This window comes from Malus sylvestris, chromosome 14, assembly GCF_916048215.2.
Source record: "Malus sylvestris chromosome 14, drMalSylv7.2, whole genome shotgun sequence".
In the NCBI taxonomy this organism is placed as follows: domain Eukaryota; kingdom Viridiplantae; phylum Streptophyta; class Magnoliopsida; order Rosales; family Rosaceae; genus Malus; species Malus sylvestris.
The window spans coordinates 22,685,859-22,707,643 of record NC_062273.1 but is presented as its reverse complement, the minus strand read 5'-3'; the positions used below and the strand labels follow the sequence as shown (position 1 = coordinate 22,707,643).

At 38.7% G+C, this 21,785-nt stretch overlaps 2 protein-coding genes across 3 annotated transcripts; one reads left to right on the top strand and one right to left on the bottom strand.

Annotated features, from left to right (window-relative positions):
* Window positions 1–381: 381 nt before the first annotated feature.
* Window positions 382–2,778, bottom strand: LOC126599568 (palmitoyl-acyl carrier protein thioesterase, chloroplastic-like). The gene is made up of 6 exons (XM_050265960.1): window positions 2,225–2,778; window positions 1,955–2,088; window positions 1,667–1,780; window positions 1,387–1,564; window positions 1,203–1,271; window positions 382–896 (listed from the first exon to the last, which is right to left on the bottom strand). Exons 1-6 carry the CDS (start codon window positions 2,642–2,644, stop codon window positions 633–635), a joined length of 1,179 nt encoding a protein of 392 aa, XP_050121917.1. The 5' UTR covers window positions 2,645–2,778; the 3' UTR covers window positions 382–632.
* A 16,437-nt stretch (window positions 2,779–19,215) lies between these two features.
* Window positions 19,216–21,021, top strand: LOC126599570 (HVA22-like protein e). Of its 2 annotated transcripts, none has more exons than XM_050265964.1 (5): window positions 19,216–19,590; window positions 19,735–19,761; window positions 19,901–20,023; window positions 20,211–20,418; window positions 20,717–21,021. In XM_050265964.1, the coding sequence occupies exons 1-5, from the start codon at window positions 19,544–19,546 to the stop codon at window positions 20,726–20,728; spliced, it is 417 nt and encodes a 138-aa protein (XP_050121921.1). In that variant the 5' UTR covers window positions 19,216–19,543; the 3' UTR covers window positions 20,729–21,021. The 2 variants fall into 2 exon arrangements, with proteins under 2 accessions (XP_050121921.1, XP_050121920.1); XM_050265963.1 differs by having other exon boundaries at window positions 20,708–21,021.
* Window positions 21,022–21,785: the final 764 nt, after the last annotated feature.

The following is a 21,785-nucleotide window of genomic DNA, read 5'->3' as shown; positions in this document are numbered from 1 at the left end:
ATCATTTGTTTTAAGTGGTCGTTAGGCTTTGAAACCCAAACCTTTCAGGGAATAAGATGGGAGATTTGAACCACCATGGAGTGGCACAGTGGTTAGAGATAAATTACATACCGTAATCCATACGACTAGTGAATCAAACGATGGTAGTCAGAGAGAGGCTGAAATGTCTCTATGAATCTTTCCGACCTCCGAAATAGTAGACTGAGATATTGAAGCCATCAACTAGTCATTTTTTAAAGAAAAAGGAAAAATAGATGGGAGACTTGGGCTTATCATTGAGTTAGTTTTGTACTCCACAACAATGGTAGTCTTGAGTAATCAGATTAAAATTAGGGCCTCATCCATTGATCTCACTTCAATAGTCAAGGCTTCTCATAAACATAAAAACAAACATGTTTACCCTACTAACCATATGGGCTATGTAGTTTTGTATTTTCTTGTATCATAAACCTTCTAAGCACTGCACTGTCACAGGTGTAGTGCACTTGTAAAATATGGTTACAGCCTGGTGAATAATACAGCACGCCAAAGCAAAAAATTGATAAAAATCAAGGAACCCAAATGGGAAACCAAAAAGCTTGAAAACAAATTGATGTGAGGCTAACAAACTGAAACTGCTGCAAGTTTTGAGGTCAATGCAGTTTATCCTTTTGTTTCGTATTCCATTCCGTTCGTGCTCGTACTATCTCTGCCTTATCGGCCTGCATCCGGAGAAGGTGTGTGTATTCTAGGTCTGGTCTCCGATTGATGGAGTTGTTCTTGCAGTTGGAGTCATCAGCCAAACTTGATGTTGTACTTGTTAGAGACTCTAGCAAATTTGATTGTCTACATTCACGTCTATACTCCAGTGTCATGCTTGTGAGATCATAATCTCCCAATACATTGATGGGCACACTCTGCTCATTAAAAAACCCCAATTAATTAAGTTAGGAGCAGTGAAACAAAAAACGCAAAAAAAAAAAAAAAAAAAGGTTAGTAGCAGTCTTTATGTACCAATATAGCTAAGCTAGCCACATAAAGGTTCAAAATGTTCTCTTGCTGGACTTTCTTGCGAGATTTGATGTGCATTTAAATCATTGTTTAAGTTGATTCTCATTTGAATATGTGACTCGGAATAACAGTTAACATAAAAATTGGTCTGGCTCTGGCTAAGCAAAAGTTTTGTTACTTTCTAGATATGAGCATTAGGTTTAGTGAAGTACCTCCAAAATCCATCCAATGTATTTCACATTGTTAACATGTTGGTTGGCATCCATGTCACTCCATCTTGGCTGGAATAATTGTAGGCAAAGAAGTAGTTAATATGAAAAAACTATTATACTAACCAAATTGTATGAAATGAAAAGTAAATTCAAAAGTTTGTTGGCCTAATATTTCAACACTTACTGCTAAACCTGATGTGATCCTCTCTGCAGTATCATCGGTGAGCTTGTCGATTTTCTCGCTGTCATTTTTATCTTTAGCAATTGCAAATCTGTTTAGGTAGAATGGTAACACCTCTTGCCTCACTTGATCAGGTATCTTGGACAGCCTTCTTGTCTCTCGGTTCATGATCACCCAAGTGCTGCATGAAGTTAATGTAGGAGATCAGATAATTATAAAATAAACTTGGAATTAAACATTAATATCATTGGTTAAATTATGCAGTAAGCAGAAGATTGCAGACCTTGTAGCTCTGGTAATAATTTCTTGAGTCTGGTAGTCTCGGATAATCCAATCTCTTCGCATTCCGTTTTTGCCCGCTGCATCCACCCAAGTATCGATTTCGACCACATCTCCCCTGTCACGTACCAATTTTTGCACATCACCCTTTGTGAAAGGTTTGAACTTGTACACATACCATGCATTTCAGTTATGCCTAAAGTTATATGTCATATATCGATAACACATGCATACGAGTAATGCTAAAGAGACCATTTTTTTTTAATCATTTGTATCATTATTCATCACATACCAGGAGTTGTATCTCTGTACTTGAATGTGGATCCGTGTGACGACCCAAATGAGCTTCCGGATGCTCATCTCACGGGTAGCCCCAAATCCATTCCCGGCAAGGCCGGAACTTGTCACATGATTTAGAGCTGTCTCCTGCACCCATAAACCATATAAAGGTTACTAAGTTCAATGAAAGTGTACATAAATCCTAGTAATTCATGGTTAGTATCTCTTATTTGAATAATAAGTAAACACTTTTTTCCTTAAAGCAAAACTGAAAAAATTGCACCTGGAGGAGATTCATTAGGGTTTCCATGGTGGCAGTTTTGTCAGGTCCAATCTCATAAGACCTAACAACAAGGGTCTGCCTATAAATAAACCTTTCCTCCACAAACTTTCCATGCAAAGAGGAATGCGGAGGTGAATCGCCATCACCATTAATCAACTCTTTACTATTCTTGTTTCCAAATAATGTAGCCTCTCCCACATGAACACCATTGATCTTCCCATTGATTGTCTCCACACTTCTAGGAGTTCCGCCGGCACCGGCCCTCACCGAAAAGTTTCCATTTTTTCTCGTGATCATTGCTACATGCCTCGAAGAATAAAACCCTAATTTGGTAGCTGTCTCATTCTTCCCCGCTATCAACACGTCCCCCGGAAGGCGTAGCGTGGCGATACTATTAGTTCTTGTTGCCATTGATGCCATAATAATCTCTAAGCGCTCATTTGTTTTTTCAGATATTTTGGAATCAAATAAAGCCAACAGAGTTCAAGTTTGATAAAAGAGGGTGGTGAAGCTTTTAGCACTTCTTGTCAAAGATTAGTATTAGGTGTAACCACTTATTGGAAGGAATAGGAGATCTAGTTATACAATTTAGGACATAGATTGATGGGAAAAAAGGGAAGATTTTCCCGAAATGGAGGAGGATTACTGTATTTTTAGCTCAACCACTTCAATGGGTGGGGGAGAAATGGGGTAATTTGCACCAATGGCTTGTACGCTAATGTTTTGAGTGGTGTTTCTGTGCATATTTACAAGGGAGTTTCGTATGTGATAATTTCAATGCGGCCCAATTGCAATAATAAACACAAGTTGGTCATCAAAAACCCAAATAAGAGTTGGCCCACATTATTGGTTTATTTTTTTATTTTTTTTTATTTTTTAGAAAGAGAAATGTTAAGGAGAATCTCTCAAAATGGACATTTTCATAGACCATCTGGATCTCATATTTTTTGTTCAATACTTTATGATGTTCGCAAAAAAATTATATCAAAAATATAAGGTAACGTAGTTCCACACCTTAGCATTTCCCATTGAAAAAAGGTTTGGCTGAGCTTGTTGATTGTTTGACCGCCATAAAGGGGTAGATGAAGTATTTTTGTTCCCCATTTCCGAGTTTGTGGAAACCAAGTCCAAAATATCTCGAAGGAGTAGCGATCATTTCACATAGAAATACTTTGTTGTTCTTCAAGCAGCTCCTAAATATTTGGTTTGATCTTTTATTGAATTTTCTCTAACAACTAAGGCGGTTGAAAATTTTCAAATATAACAGGGCTCTAAGAGCAGTCCATCCATGACTCAAAAGGCAGGCAAGAGCTTTGGAATTGCCCTTTAGCTCAAAAATCCCCGTCCAACAGTTCATTTTGTAAAGAACAACTAGTGAGCTCTACTGTGACCATCAGATTGCGCAACCATTTCATGCCAAGCCTTGAGTCTGTTGGCTATGGGAGACATCAACACTGACATCACTGAGAAGACAGATGCACAACATGAACATTTGGATTTTCAACGGTTTGATTATCTGGACATTTGGGTTTCCAATGGTAAAAAAATTGAAAATTTGAAGGTTCTACCACGTGGCACAACATGGGGTGTCTGATTTCCAAAGAGAAAGGAAATCAACAACAACAACAACAACAACAACAAAGCTTTTTCCCACTAAGTGGGGTCGGCTAAAAAGGTCGTACCCAGTGCACAAGGCTCCCGCTTTACGCAGGGTCTGGGAGAGGTGAATGTCGGCTAGCCTTACCCCCATTTATGGAGAGGCTGCTCCCAAGTCTCGAACCCGAGACCTACCGCTCATAGGCGAAGTGCACCGGCTGTAGAAGCCTTTCCTCGTGGGGTGCTCTTGGTCGAGTGAATATCGCTTATTCTGGTGTTTATCAGTGGTGGTATACAATCGGTTTACATACTACTGAGGATCTTTATATTGGAGCTCTTTTTTTATTATTTCTTTTTGCCATATCCTTAATAGCGGGTTGGTTACACCTACAACCGAAATGGAAACCGAGCATTTCATGGATTAGTACAATTATTTTATTATTAGCATCAAATTCAAGATTTCACGGGAAACCGTACTGTACTGGGTTTTACTTTTTCAATTACTCCCGATCTTTGAAATATGAAATAGAGTAGAGTATTGTATGTTTCCTGGGAGTACATACATAAATGGAATTTCCAAATAAATGCCTAACCATCTTCTTCATACTCCACACCACAACTCAATATTTATTTTACCACAATCTCCTTATTTGTTTTTCACTTTCAAAATCCATTTGTTACAAAAAAAAATTGATTAAGAAGACAAATTGGTCAATCAGGGAAGACGTTACTTTGCTTGAGGCTTGGGTGCATGTTACTAATGGGCCAGTCATGTGGGAAGAAGATGCATGCACAAATTGTCGAGCAAATTCAAGGCACATTTCAAACCAAACTATCTATGCCGAGTAGGTAAAAAAAATCCACATAAAGATTTGAAATCTTGGCAAGAAGCCTTCACAAAAGCAGAAGCAATTTATCGAAGTGGCAATAATCTATCCAATGAAGTAATAACATTTTATTATTAATAAATTTCAAATGTAATTAACATTTATTTATGTAATTTATTATGTTGTTTCACAATTTTTTTCAGCAACTAAAAGCACAAATGTAGTTCAACTTTATAACAACAACATATCATTCACATAGCACGAGTGGTGGACCATTGTATAGCATACTCCGTAATATAAATTGTGCCATATGTTGGATGCCCTACTGCCGTGCATTGGATGCTCTAAGTATAAGTCAAGCAAGTTCTTATTATTCCTCGTCTACAAATATCCAAATTTTGATGCCTAATACCCCATAGATAGTTCGAACTGCATAGGAACAATAATCAATTTTAGCTTGAATGGTTTGTAGAGGAACTCTACCTTCTCGGATCCATTCAACACGTGCAATTTCTTTTCCGTCGATATGCCCTGCAATTTGTACTTGAATCCCTTTTGTACCTGTCTGTTCAGTTAATTCAATAGATTTTTTCATTGCTTTGCGAAATGAAACTCTATTCTTTAATTGTCCGGCTATAAATTCTGCAAGAATATTGGGGTGCCTGTAAGGATTTGCAATTCTTGTAATAGCAATGTTGAGTTTTCGGTTTACACAATTGAGTTTAAAAAATATACTTTGTGTTTAAAAAAAATATACTTTGTGTTTAAAAAAATATACTTATATTCTAACATAAGCACAACAATAACCATTCTTTATCATGAATGTGAACCACAAAACCAGTTGGGCGCAACAACATACAGTGATACAGATACAGGCCCATGTCTTTCACAAAACTTGTATTGTGAAACATAATAAACCAAAGTTATGCCAAAATCAAGAGGCTCTAATAAAAAGAAAAAAATAATAATTAATTTATAGTCATTTTTGGGTATCATTAATATTTATGGGTACCCTTAATTTATTATAAAGATTAATTTTTTTAGCTTTTTATATTGATGGCTGATTCTAAACCCAAAGCATTCTTTATGTTTTTTATTCTTTTTTCCCTTTCTCTTCCCCATCTTTTGCAGGTGAGTCATAGTTTCTCTTCGTTTTTTTTTTTTTTTTCAGTTTCCAAAATTTAAGATCTAATTCTAGGCATGAGTTACGAGTCATCGTTTGATGTTGGGTGTGTGGGTACGGGTTGTGAAGGTATGGGCTATGGGTGGCGGGCAGCGGATCGTGTGTGTTCGTGGCTAGAATTTCCGTCAGGGATGTCTCTTAGCCGACGAGCACACAGCTCCCCGAAAGGTTGGCGCCGGTTGATGCTTTCTGTTGGGCCTCTGCTTCACTGGCGGGCTTGTTAGGCAAAACTTGTTGGGCAAGGTTTGTTGGGCAAGGCTGAAAGAGAATGACAGAGTTAACTTTGAAAGGTGTCTTTGTGGGGCCTTGGGTATAGATCTTGAGGCTCACAATCAAGATTAACTTTTAAGTGCTCAAGCGTGCCACTGCCATCTTTAGCATGGCAAATGTAAAATGGATGTTGAGTTTTAGTTGTACATATACTCGAGAGGTCATGTTAATTATGACAGGTGCCTTTGTATGGCCTTAGGTGTAGGCCTTGAAGCTTCCGATCAAGAACTAACCCAGTACTCGAATATATGAGTCTGTTTTATTGTTTGCAGAAGTGTTATAACCATTATACTTCTGATTATCCGAGCCCGCATAGCAGAATGAACCCAAATAGGTGCCTTTGTAGGGCCTTAGTTATAGGCCTTAAGGCTTCCCATCAGAATTCCTTCTATACTTAAACATTTTACTACAATCATAATATAATAGAAATAAAACTAAGAGATAAATTGATTACTTGCGCCCCAAGTAACTTCGGACTTGTTGTTATCAAAGCTTGTCGTGGATGGGTTAAGTCCACATAAGGTTCTTTTTTATGCCTTGAGGCCAAGGACTTTTGAATGATCAATCTTACATGCCCGAAAGCTTAGAACTTAGATCTGGTTTGAACTGTGAAGACATATTCAAATCGGATTCAAGAACTGAGAGAATCTTTTAATCATCATCTTACTAGAAATAACTTGAATACAACTGGAAGTATATAACAAATTGCTAGGCTAATGAATGAAAAGACAAAAACAAAGAGGGTCGGGCAAGGCTGATCGTCTTGCAACTTCCTATCTTTGTGGTTTATCAAGGGGTTTGAGAGCTTTAGAAAATGAGGTAGGGAGTTGAGTTTACAGAAAGAAATCGATACTACAGCGAGCTTAGGACAAGGTATCAGAGCTATTACAAAGGCTTTTGGTGAGGGTTTATCTTGAAAGGGATGAAGGCTTGGTCTGACTACAGCTTCGTTTGAAGGTAAATATGGCTTTGAGCAGAGTTTATGCTTGTATTTGTTTATTTGTTTGAGTGTCTTTATCTCTGATTTCTCTTTCTTCTTTTATAGACACTTCGGTTTGGCCTCATGTAGCAATAATCTTGCCCGAATGCAGCTTGAAGGGTAATGACTCATCAGCTATTTACTTTTACTACCACTGTAAAGTACTTTTGGGCTGATTAGCTGGCTGGTCTATACCACTTGGTCTCTAGGCAGGTGAGCAAGTGGTGCAAATGATCTGCACCTAGTCGGGAAAGGCTTTTTCTGCCTTCTGGGCTTGGGCTGGGCTTCGGGCTTCTCTCCTCCTTTTGGGCCAACTCCCTTTTGAGCCCAAAGTTTTAGTTTTAACCCAAACAGTGCCCCCTTCAATTGATATTCATCCTGGAATTTCAAGCGCCAATATTGATTGAAAAGTTCCCCATTAAAACCCACGTCTCTCTCTGGGGATTTGCACACATTCTAAAGATAATCATCACTTTCTTGCGATCACTTCACTAACCCACGAATCCTCTGCATTCTTTAGCACGAAATCCCTCTGCAATTGAAAATTTCTTAACCTCCCAGACATTTTGCTTCTCTAAATCTTTCAGATTCTCTATTGCTCTTTACCCGATATCTTTTACCCTTGTTGTCTTCTTTGCCATTCCCCTTCCAAACCTCATCAAATGGCTTCAGGACCCAGCCAAATCCAACTATCCTATGAGTCTGGCAAAGGCATCGCCATTTTACGCCGTCTACTCAACGGGCTGCATCGCCCTCGGGCAGGTTTGTATTCTGAGCTTTTCTTTGAAGCGCATGGGGCATAATCGTTGGGTCCCGCATGGATTTCTAAGGTCCTTTCCGTGATAGAGAACAATATGCCCAGGGATAACTGGTTTTCCACAAATCCCTTTTTGGCTAAGTCGGGCATTTCTTCATCCAAGTGGTCGTCATATCGTCGAGGCTTTCCTTAGATGAACGATCCGGCTTGGGCTCAGTGGATCGATGAACTAGAGCCAACTTTTAAGAAGAAATGGATGAATAATGGTATTTATGAATTGATCATGCTTTCGAAAACTACCATTATTCCCAAGCCTGAATTGCTTGCTTCTTCTCTTCTCTTCTGGAATTCGGGCACAAACACTTTTGACTTCCGTATGGGTCCCATGTCTCTGACTATTCTTAATATGGCCCAGGTCTTCGGGCTAAGGCCATCGGGCAGGATAATGGATGTTACTCAAGACTGGGCTCCCCCCTCAATTGCTGAAAGCTCAAGGTCATCTGCCTCTTTCCTTTCCTTGGAATATAATTTTGTAACCTTCAAGAGTTACGGGACCTCCTTCAAGAGCTTCATCCCTTTTGTAAAGGAAAATTTTGGAGCAGGTTCTTCTCATGTTGATAAAGATCAAGAGCACATGTATTTCCTCCTATACTGGCTCAACAAACATGTCTTCCCCAATAAGTCTAAAGGAGTGAAGGTTGAATGGATCCCTTTGGTGGAAACTCTTCATAACTTTGATGATGTAGCTACGGGTTCGTTCATTCTTTCTCATATTTATCATCTTCTTTTTTAAATGACTCAAGGTGAGCCATTTGAGACTAACCTGAATGGGCCCATATGGATGATACAAACATGGCTTCAATGGTACTTTCCAGAGTTTCGGGCTGCCAACTTAGAGTTCCCAGAAGGTGTGGCCCCTGCTCGAATCCTAGTTGAAGCTGCTCCTACCGATCACTCCACCTTCGCCTGCTTTTACTTCTTCAAAGTTTGTAGGACTCGATCAGACTTGGAATGGGGCGCGTCGGTCTTGAGGAGATATCCTTGGTTTTCTGACCAAGCCTTTCAAGATGCTTCTGGGGAAGAGTCCACCTCATTTTGCAAGGAGAAATTTATTAGTTGTATTCAACCGAGAGACATGGCCTGGGGAGTTCGGGGCAATCGATATGATCGAGGGTTGGAGGTGTATCACCTTAACTTTTGCAGCAGGCAGTTAGGTTTTAGGCAAGCCATTCCCATCCCGTTCTTTGACTCTGTCCATTGTGGCACTTCCTTTTGATTGTCATCTCCTTCCGAGGTGACCTTTCGAGCCGCCCAACATAGTCTTGAAGTCATGGGTCAGGCTGCCCGAAAGTTCATCATCCTCAATTTTGAATGCACCTCACTCTTCTCTTCTTGGTGGGAAAATAAATGGACCAAGAAATATGGAAGGGACTTGAGAGAGACTCATGATTGCCTTTTCAGTCAACTTTCTCTCAAATCATACCCTAGTTCAGGCGAACTTGAAATTGGAAGGAGATGATCCAGGAAAAGAATCGGTTACTTCTAATAGGTAATTTTTCTTCTTATCTTGATTCTACATCCCTTCTGAAGCCTCCTAAATTTTTACCTTGCTTGATCTTGCAGCCCAAGTGGATGTTGAATCGATACCTATTGAGTCCGATGATGACTCAGCTAATGCAGCAGTTCTTCATGGAGCTGCGGCGAAGGCTGAAAGACGAGAAGCTGGAGAAGGTGGGGATGTTTCAGAAGATTCAGGGGCTGAAGAAGAAGCGTCTGAAGTCATCACCCAAGTGTCTAAGCGAAGGAAAACAGTTGTGATTGAGACCTCAGATTCTGATCCTGCATCCCCACCCAAGACTAAACGACCAATTCCTACTAGAAAGAGTAAGAGACCAAGAACCGTCCAAACTTACAAGTCTTCAGCCTCATTTGCTCCAGTTTCTAAGGCAGGTAGAAAGAAGCAAAAGTCTTCAAGTGAGTCTTGTTCTTTTTTATCAGATCGCCACCCTTCCTCTTTATCTAATTACCCTTGCTTTCCTTGAAAACAGGACCTCAAACATCTAAGAAACCAACCATTGCTTCTAAGGAGGAACCATTAGGAGTTGAAATGCACAAAAAGGTTGAAGAATTACGAAATATTACCCTTAAAGAACTTGAGGTATAGTTTATGTTTATGTCTGCATAATCTTTCCTGCTTCCACAAAAACATGAGCATGATTTACTTGAATCAGGCTGCAAGAGAGGAAAAGCTCCATCCACCCGAGGTATCTTCGCCACTTGCCCGAGAAACAAGCCTCTCTCCTCCTCGAGTTAATCCTTCAGAGGTGCATTCCCTTCTTTCTCGATCCTTGGGCAATTTTATAGTCTCTGGAGCTAATGCCTGAACCTTTCTCTTTTTCTATCTTTCTCCAGGTCGGGGTATCTGTCCCTTTGCCTAGTCAAGGTTCTCCTTTGAAGTCTTTGATTTCTCCTTCTGCCATGGAGGTAACTCCATCTTCTCAATTTGATTCATCTACCGGAGTTATGTTGCACTTTGTGGATGAGGACAGTAATTTGGTGAGTAACTATCCTTACATTGACTTTCTGTGCATTGCTTCCATATTAACTTCTATTCATATTTCTTGCAGCCTTCTTCATTATATGAAGCACCCCAACCATCAGTGGTAATATGTGATGAACCCATAGTCCCTGAGATTCCTGTGACCTCAAGGGTAGCGGTATTGCAGGTGTTTGCTTGCCCAACGGTTACCATCGATGAACCTCATTCTTCTCGGGGTCAAACTCAGGTATGGAGGTATTTTCTTCCTGTTTTCCTTTTTCAATATGCTTACTAATAATTGTTGCTATCCTTGGATATTTCTAGGGCATTGGCGAAGGTTCAGGCGCAGCTTTTTCTTCCCCTGTCAGTGGTAAAGAGTCGTCCCCTCAACCAGGAATTGGTACTCTTCCTTGTGAAGCCTCAGGGCTCAGTCAGGTATATTTCTTCTTCCCAAGGCTTCCCTTTGCTTCAAACTATATTTTTGTCTTAATCTGGTCTTCTTTGGTCTTTGCAGCAAGTTCTGGAAGAAGCCTCTCCTCATCGTTTGGTTCGTAAATCAAAGCTTCCCCGACCTCATTTAACTATTGGAAGTGCCGAGATTTCCCATCCTGGAATTGAGAAGACCGGGAAGACAGAAACTGCCCCATCAGTAATAACTACTTCATTAGAGGAAACTGGAGTGCGAAATCCTCCTCATGCTTCTTCATTTTCAAAAATTGCTAAGTTGCCCGAACTTTTTGAAGAATTCGGGCAACTCGAGACAAGGCTGAAATCTTCAAAGCATTCTGTCGTATCTTCTGGTCTTCAAAAGCAGCAAGGAGCTTTCCAAGAATGGGCTAGGAAGGACTTCTCAGCTTCGTTCAGCCTCAAGGCTCTTCATGATATAGAGAAGGTTACAATGAAGCTGCTCAAAACCGGTCAGTTATCCAAAACTCAACATGATTCATTTCTCTTTTTCTTTGAGAACCTGAGGCTCTCCGGGATTAACATAAGAGAGCTGAAAGACAAGCTAATCGTGTAAGATGTTTCCAGGAGAAAGAATCAAGTACTTCTGCTCAGGTTGAAAGGTTGATGGATGATGGTTTGCTGACAAAAGAAAGGATCGGAGTGGTGACTTCTGAAATCCAGAAGCTAGAGGAACAATTGGTTGTTCTAAAAGCTGAGCAAGCAACTCTTCTTGACACCCTCAAAAACCAAATCGAAGAAGTGAAGAAGTCAGACTCGGAATTAGAGCATACTAGGTCTCAACTTGCAAATAGCCATACTGTTTTGGCCGAACCTAGTAGGATCTTTGCCATCATGCAGACATATCATTCTCGAATATCATGCAGACATATCATTCTCGAATAATCACTATGAGTAAAGATGTAAAATTATTAGACTAGAATTTATTTGTAACCCTTCTTTTAGCATAATGAACATGTAATTTTGCTTGCTTTGCTTCTGGCTTTTGTCTGAACTTATTTCGCGCAACTCTTTGCCCCCTTATCTATTTTCTTCTTTCTTCTACTTCCCTTACTAATACCAATTTTAGGACATGACCATGATCCTTTGGTCCCCCCTCTGGTACTTTTATTTGAGCGAGGGTGCTGGGGCAACTTGGGATCCATTTTTCTCCTCTGTCGTAACAACTGATGATCCTGTCTTCCCCACCCAAATTAGATTGATCCTGTTGATAGGGGCTTCCGGGAAAGGATTGGTATCAACCATCATACTAGCTTGGGGCTTGTCAAGCAACAACTTTCCCTTCACTATAAGGTCTTGTATCCAATCTTTGAACTAGACACAATTGGTTATAGAATGGTTGAAGGTATAGTGTAACTTACAATACTTCTTCCCCCTCAGCTCTTCTAGTTTGGGCATATTTTTAGTACTGTCGGGCAAAATTACTCTTGCCCGCACCAGTTTTTCATAAATCTCGGGTGCCTTGGCCAAATCGAACGAATCACTCTGGTATTTGGAAGGTTTCATAGGGACGAAGCCTCCATCGTTCATCATAATTTTCTGGTCTTTGATGGGTTGAACTAATCCTTTCACCATCAATGGTTTGAAAGGCGTGGTCATCTCAGCAGCACACACCTCAACTTTCTCTCTGTCATGGCCATCCTCCTGTTCTGGCCCGATTTCTCCTACCTCCACACGATGAATTGCAGCTTTATTTTTGTAGAAGGGATGAGTTTTGGAAGTATGCTTCACTTGTTGCTCTTCTAGCAACAGCCTCTCATACCTTGTGGCAGCAATTACCAACTCATGTAGCTCGTTAAATTGTGTATCATAAAATCTTTTCCTCAAAGGTAATCTCAGAGCCCTTTGAGCAATTGATATGAGCTGAGCTTGGTTAACAGGGAATTGGCATCTCATCCTTGTCTTCCTGAACCTCATCATGAAGTCCTCTGTGGATTCATGTTCGTATTGTTTGACTTCAACCAGATCATTAATAGTCATTTTTTGTTCTATTCTATAAAATTGTTCGTGGAAGGCCATCTCCATCTGCCCCCAGTTGGCAATAGAGTTAGGGGGTAATAGAGAATACCACTGAGATGCTAATCCTGCCAATGAATTCCCAAACAACCTTAACTTGTAGTTTGGGTTGTCTTCATATGCCACACAATGATTGGAGAATTTGAAAATGTGGTCTTCACACTACTATCTTCACCTGTGAACGTTGGGAATGCAGACATCTTGAAGTTGAGAGGAAATGGATTTTGCTCATCAATGTATTCAGGATAAGGCTTTTGATAAGTAACCCTGAACACTGGGCGAGCCCGTGGTTAAGCATTTTGAGCTACTGTCCTCCTTAGTTCAGCCAACTCATCCCTCAGTTGTTGAGTAGCTGTATTATTATTTTGGAGGAGAAAGGCAGATTCGTTCTTCGGGCTTCGGTCATTGCCCGCGCCTGCTTCTTACTTTGACTCAGGTTTTCTCCAGTTGGTTCCTTCTCCTTTATAAGCCAATGGGGTGGCCTATAAGGAAGAGGTTTATCCGAAGCTGCAGAGCTTTCTTTTTTGCTAGAATCTCCTGTTGTTATGGGCATCCCATACTTCATCCTTTCTTGCTCGCTTTGCTTCATATTATTAAATGATAATAATGGGAAGCTAGGAAATTCCTTCTCCAGAATTGGTTCTATCACGGGTTGACTTCCTTCAGGAACTACTTTCTTTTTTCCCCTATCCTTTTCTTCTTCTAACAATGGAAATAGGGGAATAACTGGTTTACTTCTTATGGTAACCTAGCTCATCCCACTTCCCTGAGCGCCTTTTGGAGTGGAAAACTCCAGATCTAACCTTCTCTATAAATTCTCTGTTAAGGTACACAGTCTACTGACTTCCCCCTTGGTTTCCAAAGAGATTTTTTCCATACTCCTTAATATTTGTATCATAATAGCCTGTAATTCCTCATTAGTTCCTCTCCCTTCCGACTTTCCGGATGAAAATGGGCTTTCCGGGACCACATGTCTTGATGGGGAAGAAGGATTTCTTGATTGATCTGCCATTTGTAGCAAAGTTTGAGAAGAACCGTCCTTCGTATTCTTTCTGCAAAGTTTATGGCAGTCATTCTTTCTATAAATGAAATCCTACCGGGCGTGCCAAAACTATGTTCGTGGCTAGAATTTCTGTCGGGGATGTCTCTTAGCCGACGAGCACACAGCTCCCCGAAAGGTTGGCGCCGGTTGATGCTTTCTGTCGGGCTTGTCGCGCAAAGCTTGTCGGGCAAGGTTTGTCGGGCAAGGCTGAAAGAGAATGACAGAGTTAACTTTGAAAGGTGCCTTTGTGGAGCCTTAGGTATAGGCCTTGAGGCTCACAATCAAGATTAAAGTGCTCAGGCGTGCCACTGCCATCTTTAGCATGGCAGATGTAAAATGGATGTTAAGTTTTAGTTGTACATATACCCGAGAGGACATGTTAGTTACGACATGTGCCTTTGTAGGGCCTTAGGTGTAGGCCTTGAGGCTTCCGATCAAGAACTAACCCAGTACTCGAATATATGATGTCTGTTTTATTGTTTGCAGAAGTGTTATAACCATTATACTTCTGATTATCCGAGCCCGCAGAAAAGAATGAACTTAAATAGGTGCCTTTGTAGAGTCTTAGATATAGGCATTGAGGCTTCCCATCAGAATTCCTTCTATACTCAAACGTTCTACTACAATCATAATATAATAGAAATAAAACTAAGAGATAAATTGATTACTTGCGCCCCAAGTAACTTTGGACTTCTTGTTATCAAGGCTTGTCGTGGATGGGTTAAGTCCACATAAGGTTCTTTTTTATGCCTTGAGGCCAAGGACTTTTGAATGATCAATCTTACATGCCCGAAAGCTTAGAACTTAGATCTGGTTTGAACTGTGAAGACATATTCAAATCAGATTCAAGAACTGAGAGAATCTTTTAATCATCATCTTACTAGAAATAACTTGAATACAACTGGAAATATATAACATATTGCTAGGCTAATGAATGAAAAGACAAAAACAAAGAGGGTCGGGCAAGGTTTAACCTTGTTGGGCAAGGCTGATCGTCTTGCAACTTCCTATCTTTGTGGTTTATCAAGGGGTTTGAGAGCTTTAGAAAATGAGGTAGGGAGTTGAGTTTACAGAAAGAAATCAATACTACAGCGAGCTTAGGACAAGGTAGCAGAGCTATTACAAAGGCTTTTGGTGAGGGTTTATCCCGAAAGAGATGAAGGCTTGGGCTGACTACATATTCGTTTGAAGGCAAATCTGGCTTTGAGCAGAGTTTGTGCTTGTACTTGTTTGTTTGTTTGAGTGTCTTTATCTCTGATTTCTCTTTCTTCTTTGATAGACACTTCGGTTTGGCCTCCTGTAGCAATAATCTTGCCCGAATACAGCTTGAAGGGTAATGACTCATCAGCTATTTACTTGTACTGCCACTGTAAAGTACTTTTGGGTTGATTAGCTGGCTGGTCTATACCACTTGGTCTCTAGGCAGGTGAGCAAGTGGTGCAAATGATCTGCACCTAGCCGGGAAAGGCCTTTTCTGCCTTCTGGGCTTGGGCTGGGCTTCGGGCTTCTCTCCTCCTTTTGGGCCAACTCCCTTTTGAGCCCAAAGTTTAAGTTTTAACCCAAACAGTGTGGCCTCGACGGTTGCTTGCCTCATTGCCTTCTTTTGGGTGGTGGTGGTTTGACTCCTGAGCTGTCTAGGCTCCGTCACGATCGCCTACACTGCCCAACGGCTGCCTAACATCTGCCTTAGTTCCGCCTAATTGTTTGCCGATTTTCTCTCCGATTTTGACCTCCTCGGAAAGGCTGACCATCGTCCAGCGCCTAGGCGCCACCTAGGCAGCCGCATAGAGCGCAAAACATTGCTAGGTTGTAGTCCACTGAGAATTGTATTGTTTTAATATTGTACAAGGTTGTAATGTTATGCTTTACTTTGCATTTGAAAGTAAATTATTGGCGTTAAATATGGAGTTTTATTTTCAAAGAGCAAATTTGCAAAGTTTACACTTAAACACAATTATAAGGAATAAAAAAGAGAACCTATGTGATCAGTAATCGTTAGTAATCGTCATTGTTCAATGAATAAGTAAGACAAAGACAATTAATGTTTAGAGTGAATAATAAAGAACATTCAATTGTTTTACCCCTGCCACTACTGTTGCATTTTCCAAAAGAATGAACTTGCACTAAGTATAAAGTTTAGACTTCATTGACCCTAAGTAGCTTAAGGTCATGTCCAACCGATGGCTGGCCAGAAAGCTTGTTTTAGTCCTCTGGCCCTCTAAGATCCTCCAAGATATTAATATTTTAATGAACAGTACATGGTCATATTTGCCTCCGTCTCCAACCGAGGGCCAGAGGGCTTGTTTTAGCCCTGTCACAAAAAATCGTTTACAACCGAAGGCTAAAGGCCCATAAGGCCAAACATAATTTGTTATTTACAAATTACAATTTAAATTTAAATCCAATGGCTAAGTAAAATGAAACAAATTTTGTGAAATAGAAGTTATAGAAAAAAAAATTTAAATAAAATGAAACAAATTTTGTAAAATAGAAGTTATAGGAAAAAATAAAATTTAAAAAAAAATATGAAACAAATTTTGTAGAATAAAAGTTATAGGAAAAAATATAAGTTATATGAAAAATTTTGTAAATAAAAAATAATAATAAAACTGTAAAAAAAAAAATCAAATGCAACGGATAGTCAGCTAGCCGTTGCATTTGAATTTTTTCTTAAGAATTCCTGTCGGTTATAACCGATAGGAATACATTTATATTATTTAGTATAAATGTATTACTGTCGATTATAACCGACAGTGATACATTTATATTAAGTAATAGAATGTATTCCTGTTGGTTATAACCGACAGGAAATCCGACACATTTAAAAAAATTCTGGCCAGCTCGGGGCTGGCTGGCTGGCTGGAAGTGGCCAGCCCTCTAGCCCTTTGGCCCTTTCTGATTCCGAAGGGCCCTCTAAGATTTCACAGCCCTCTGGCCTTGCCTTCGGTTGAAGACAATTTTCGGGCTATTTTCGGCCCTCTAGACCCTTCGGTTGGAGATGGCCTGAAGTCTTAATCATTAAAGTATTCTTGTAGGGCTTATAGACCTTCCATTTCTCTCTTCTGTGAGAGCTCTTCCCTCTGTATGTAAGGGTATCTCTCTCATTTTGTGAGAGAATTTTAACAGTTGCAATTTCTCACCATCCCTCCCGTTTCTTCAATTTCCCCATCCGATTGCCATTTTAAGAGTTGGAGGCTTGAATTTTTTCTTTTTACTTTCTGTGTTCTTTTCATACCTTAGTCCTCATCTTGCAACCCCTTTTCCTCAACTTCATCCCTTCTATATTTCCATCACCAATATGCACATTAGTCCATTTCAACCATGTTTTTCCCCACCATTTTCCTTCTCCCTTACCCAAAAATTAGATATTAAAGTTTTAGACCCGGTCGATCTGGAATTTCGATTTCTATACTTTAAGATTTGATTTTTGCTTTAGGTATGCTTGCCATTTTTGGGTTGATTTTGCTGTGCCTTGGTCTTTGCAGACCTGCTCTAGTTTTGGATCCTTCATGGTGGTTATTCTGGTGGTTGCTGGCCAGAGACAAAAGGCGTGGGACTGTTTCTATTTGTTGGGGATAAGGTTTTTTCAGATGTTTTTACTTTTGGGGTTATTGCATTTGATGTCTTCTTGTTTTCATTTGCTGCTGGTGCCCTTCTTAGTCATTCTCACATTTGTGGATTTCACGTATGTGGTGGTGGGTCGGGCTTTTTGAGAGTTATGTTTGACTCATCTTTTGATCGCTTGAAGATGACACATGTTGCTAGTTTAGGTTGGATGCTACAATACCATCTTTTACAGATCTCCCATTGAGGCTTCAATTTCTTTTTTGGTTCATCGGTTTCCTATAGCAACAGTTGCAGGAAGATTGAAAAAGTTCTTTGTCTTTTGTTTTTTCTTGTTATGGGTTCCAATTTTTGCTTTGGCCCAGACTTCTATTTGTTCATAAGGTCTTTTCTTTTCTCCTGTGCTTGTTTTGGGGCTTCCTCTCATGTAATCTTACTTATCTAGCAAACTCCTTAAATATTGGAAAGAAGATTATCTCTCCTCTTAATACCTCTTTCCTTTTCTTCCTTCTTACTTGAACGGTTACGATTAAGTTATGCCAACATCTTATATTGATTTTTTATATAAATAATAAAACAATGAACAAATTGTTAAAAAATAGGAGTAATGGGATAAAAATAGGAGGCAAGAGAATTCCACTCCTAAATATAGGCCTTTAAAGCATCTCCAATGGGGGTTTTATCCTTCATGATGCTACCATATTTCCAGCCTTAGCGTGAAATTTCATCCCAATGAGTCAAAAAATAAGGCTAGATCCACTACTTGGACTGACAACTTCCTTTCTTAGGTAGCATAAAATCGGACTACATCTAGCCCAAAAAAAAAGTGGATCCTACAAAAAAAAAAAGGTAGCAACCTATGTGAGCAAAATTCTATCACTCTTACTCCACTTGCGAATACACTTATAATCTTCTTTTATTATTTTTTGAATTCTTTTTTCTTACTTATTTTTCTTGCAATTTGGCTAATTAATAACTGTTTTAAATTCCATAAGAATTAAAATTTTAAATTGATTTAACGTTCATGTGCATTAATGGGTGAAATTTTCAATTTTTTTTTTTCCAAAATTGTATGGTACTAATTTACCAATTGGTGCTAGGTAAATTATTTGCTAGGTAAATTATTGTGTTATACGTGAAAATCAAATTATTTCAGAGGACGAAGTGAGGATTTGTTTTTTTCAACGAATGAGTTTGAGATAACATAATCTAATCTAACAAACGATTTATAAGTAATAAAATATAACTTTATCACAATTTGAACTTTTTAGGTTGAAGGGTTTATAAAAAAAAATTTAAGATAGCACATCTAACAAACGATTTATAAGTAATGAAATCTAATTTTATCACAATTTGAACTTTTTAGGTTAAAGAGTTCATAAAAAAAATTTAAGATTAACACATCTAAAAATTAACTTAAAAAACTAACATAAAAGTTAAAAAACCATAATCGTTTAATTAAATTATTATATAAATAAATATATAAAACCCGATATAAATAGCCAGAAGAAATAACTCTCAGGAAGAGATTCTTTATTTACCACCGACATCACAACACAATAAATCATGACCCCACCTTGAATGAACCGTCTCAATCGGACCTGCAATAAAAAAATAGAAAGTATGTCCTTTTGACACTATTAGATTTGGGTCGTCTGTCCTCATCCTCCGGCACGTGTGACCGACCTCGATTAAACTACAGAAAACCCACAAAACACCAATACGTGGCTTGTGTCTGGAGCAAAGCACAAAGCCATTGTGTCGTTTGAGGTAATGGCAGAGCCCAAGGGCCTCCAGCCACTCACGCACCTGACTAACCCGACCGCACCGCTGGACTGGGCGATGTTAATCCACCTTGACACGCTTGAGGCAGAATCCGATACTTGCTTTTCTCCTGCCACGTGTCCCCTTCTTGCCATTCTATAAATGCAGCACCAACGCTCTTCAATCTAGCTCTGAAATTCTGAACTAAAACCCTTATGACTGACTACTTTTTGCAACCAACCCGATTTTTCCATCCGAGTTTTTTTTCTTCAGTTTTCAAGTTCTAGGTGTTTTTGTTGGAACCCACAAAGAAAGAAATGGGAAAAGCTTGGACCTTTCTTACCCAACTTCACACAGTTGCTGGGTACAACTTCATTTTCTTGCTTTTTTAATATTTAATTTTTGGTTCGATTTTCCTTCCAATTTGTGTGTGTGTGTGTTTTTTTTTTTTTTTTTTGTCTGGGTTGATCAGTTATCTGACCCAAAAGTTTCTTGGCAATTTATGCAGGCCAGTGCTGATGTTGCTTTACCCTTTGTAAGCATCTCTCTGTCTCTATCTCTCTTCAAGTTTATTTCTTTTGATTAATTTTATGAAACCCAATAAGGAGATGAAGTTGTACTAATTTTTGGTTTTTGTTGCAATGGGCATTTATGTTTATATGATTTGAGTGTAGATATGCATCAGTGGTAGCCATAGAGAGCACATCCAAACTAGATGATCAGCAGTGGCTTGCCTATTGGATTATTTACTCTTTCCTCACTCTCATGGAGATGGTGCTCCAACCAGCCCTTGAGTTGTAAGAACAAATTAAGAAATTTATCCATTTCATTTTCAATTTTCAATTTTTTCGTTTTCAATTTTCAATTTTGTTTTTCACTTTCTTTAAAAACTGAAATGGTTATCGAACGGGCTTTTGTTTAAGTTTATCATAATTTAAGTTTGCTAGTTTGTGATTAAGTTTGTTGGTGGTGGAATATTTGTAGGTTACCAATTTGGTACAATGTGAAGCTTGTGTTTGTGGCATGGTTGGTTCTGCCACAGTTCAAGGGGGCAGCTTTCTTGTATGAGAGATATGTGAGAGATCAAGTCAGAAAGTATGCAGGGTTTAATAACCATCCCCAATCCAGCAAAACATCATCCCCCACTGGCAAAGCAAAGAACAAGTTTGTGCAGTTCATGAACCCCAAGCATGTGAGTTGTTCTTAATTTCAAGCTTTGATAATATTTCATTTTCCAAATTCCGTTCGTTCTGCATTCATTTGTTTCTCATGCTCGATTCTCCTTTGATTTATTCAATTTAAAAGCTTATGATTCTCATTTGATTTATTCAATTTAAAAGCTCGTAAAAAAATATGGAGTGCGAAAATCGAGTTCTTATTTTAGTTCTCAAATGGGCCTTTTCTTTTCTTCTTTTACACCTTTTGAGATTGATGTTTACGATTAATTATTTTAATTAATCCTTGGTTTGGTGAATGGCAAGGAGGAGCAGGAGGCCTATTGAAAAAGGCAGAGAAAGCAATCTAATTTCCCTAGCTGACTGGTGTGGATGGGTGCACTGATTGGAAGTTCTTGAACCTTTCCTTTCTTGTCTTACACTTTCGGCCTTTCACTTTACTTGTTTTCCATGTACAACTTCTAAAGTAGATGACTTTGATGCTCCTGTGTTCCTTCATCTGTAGTGCATATGATCTCCACTGTACTCGGTGATCATTTCATTTGTGTGTAATGTTTGACTTTTATTCAGCTCTTTGTACGCTACTTGGTCGATAATAATCCACCACCGAATTTACTTTAGTCATGTGTCTCTTCCGGACCCATTCACACAAATAATTATGAAACAAGAGAAACTCATTTTCTGGGACCATGTTTCAACCGTCTACGTCAGATCCAAATCCAACTTTCAACTCGCAGATAATTATGAAACAGAAATAGTTATGAAAAGAGAAACTTATCACGATAAAAGTATTTACCGTGTTGGTGTTTCAAATTAATATTTAGTATGATACGTTGTATTTTGTCACATAACAATGTGTTTAAGTTGAAGTATCGTACTAAATGATATTTCACTGCATGAAAGTCTTGTGACACAGTAGGAAGGGATTGGAAAATTTTAAGTTTAACTTTAATACTTTGAAAATTGATATTGACACTTTAAAATAGTAATATTTTCATATATATATATATATATATATATAAAGAAATTGCAAAAAGATATTCATCGTTTTTCTGATTTTTTTTAAACACCAAATTATGTTGCTGAGAAGGGGGTGAGAAACATTTATTGGATAAGTTTTTTAGTCAAAATAATTATTGAGATTTAAAAATAATAAAATTGATTTCTGAGTTTGTCTATTATTAATTATTTTGATCATTTCATGAAAAAATTCTATTAAATAAGAATAAAATGATCAAAATACTTTTTAATTTTTGTCAAATCATTTTAGGCTATTGTTTATTAAATTAAGAGTATATTTGTCATTTAAATCATTGTTTAACATGATTTTGCATAGAAGTATCAAAATAATTGATGGTGGACAATCTCATAACCCACTTTTATT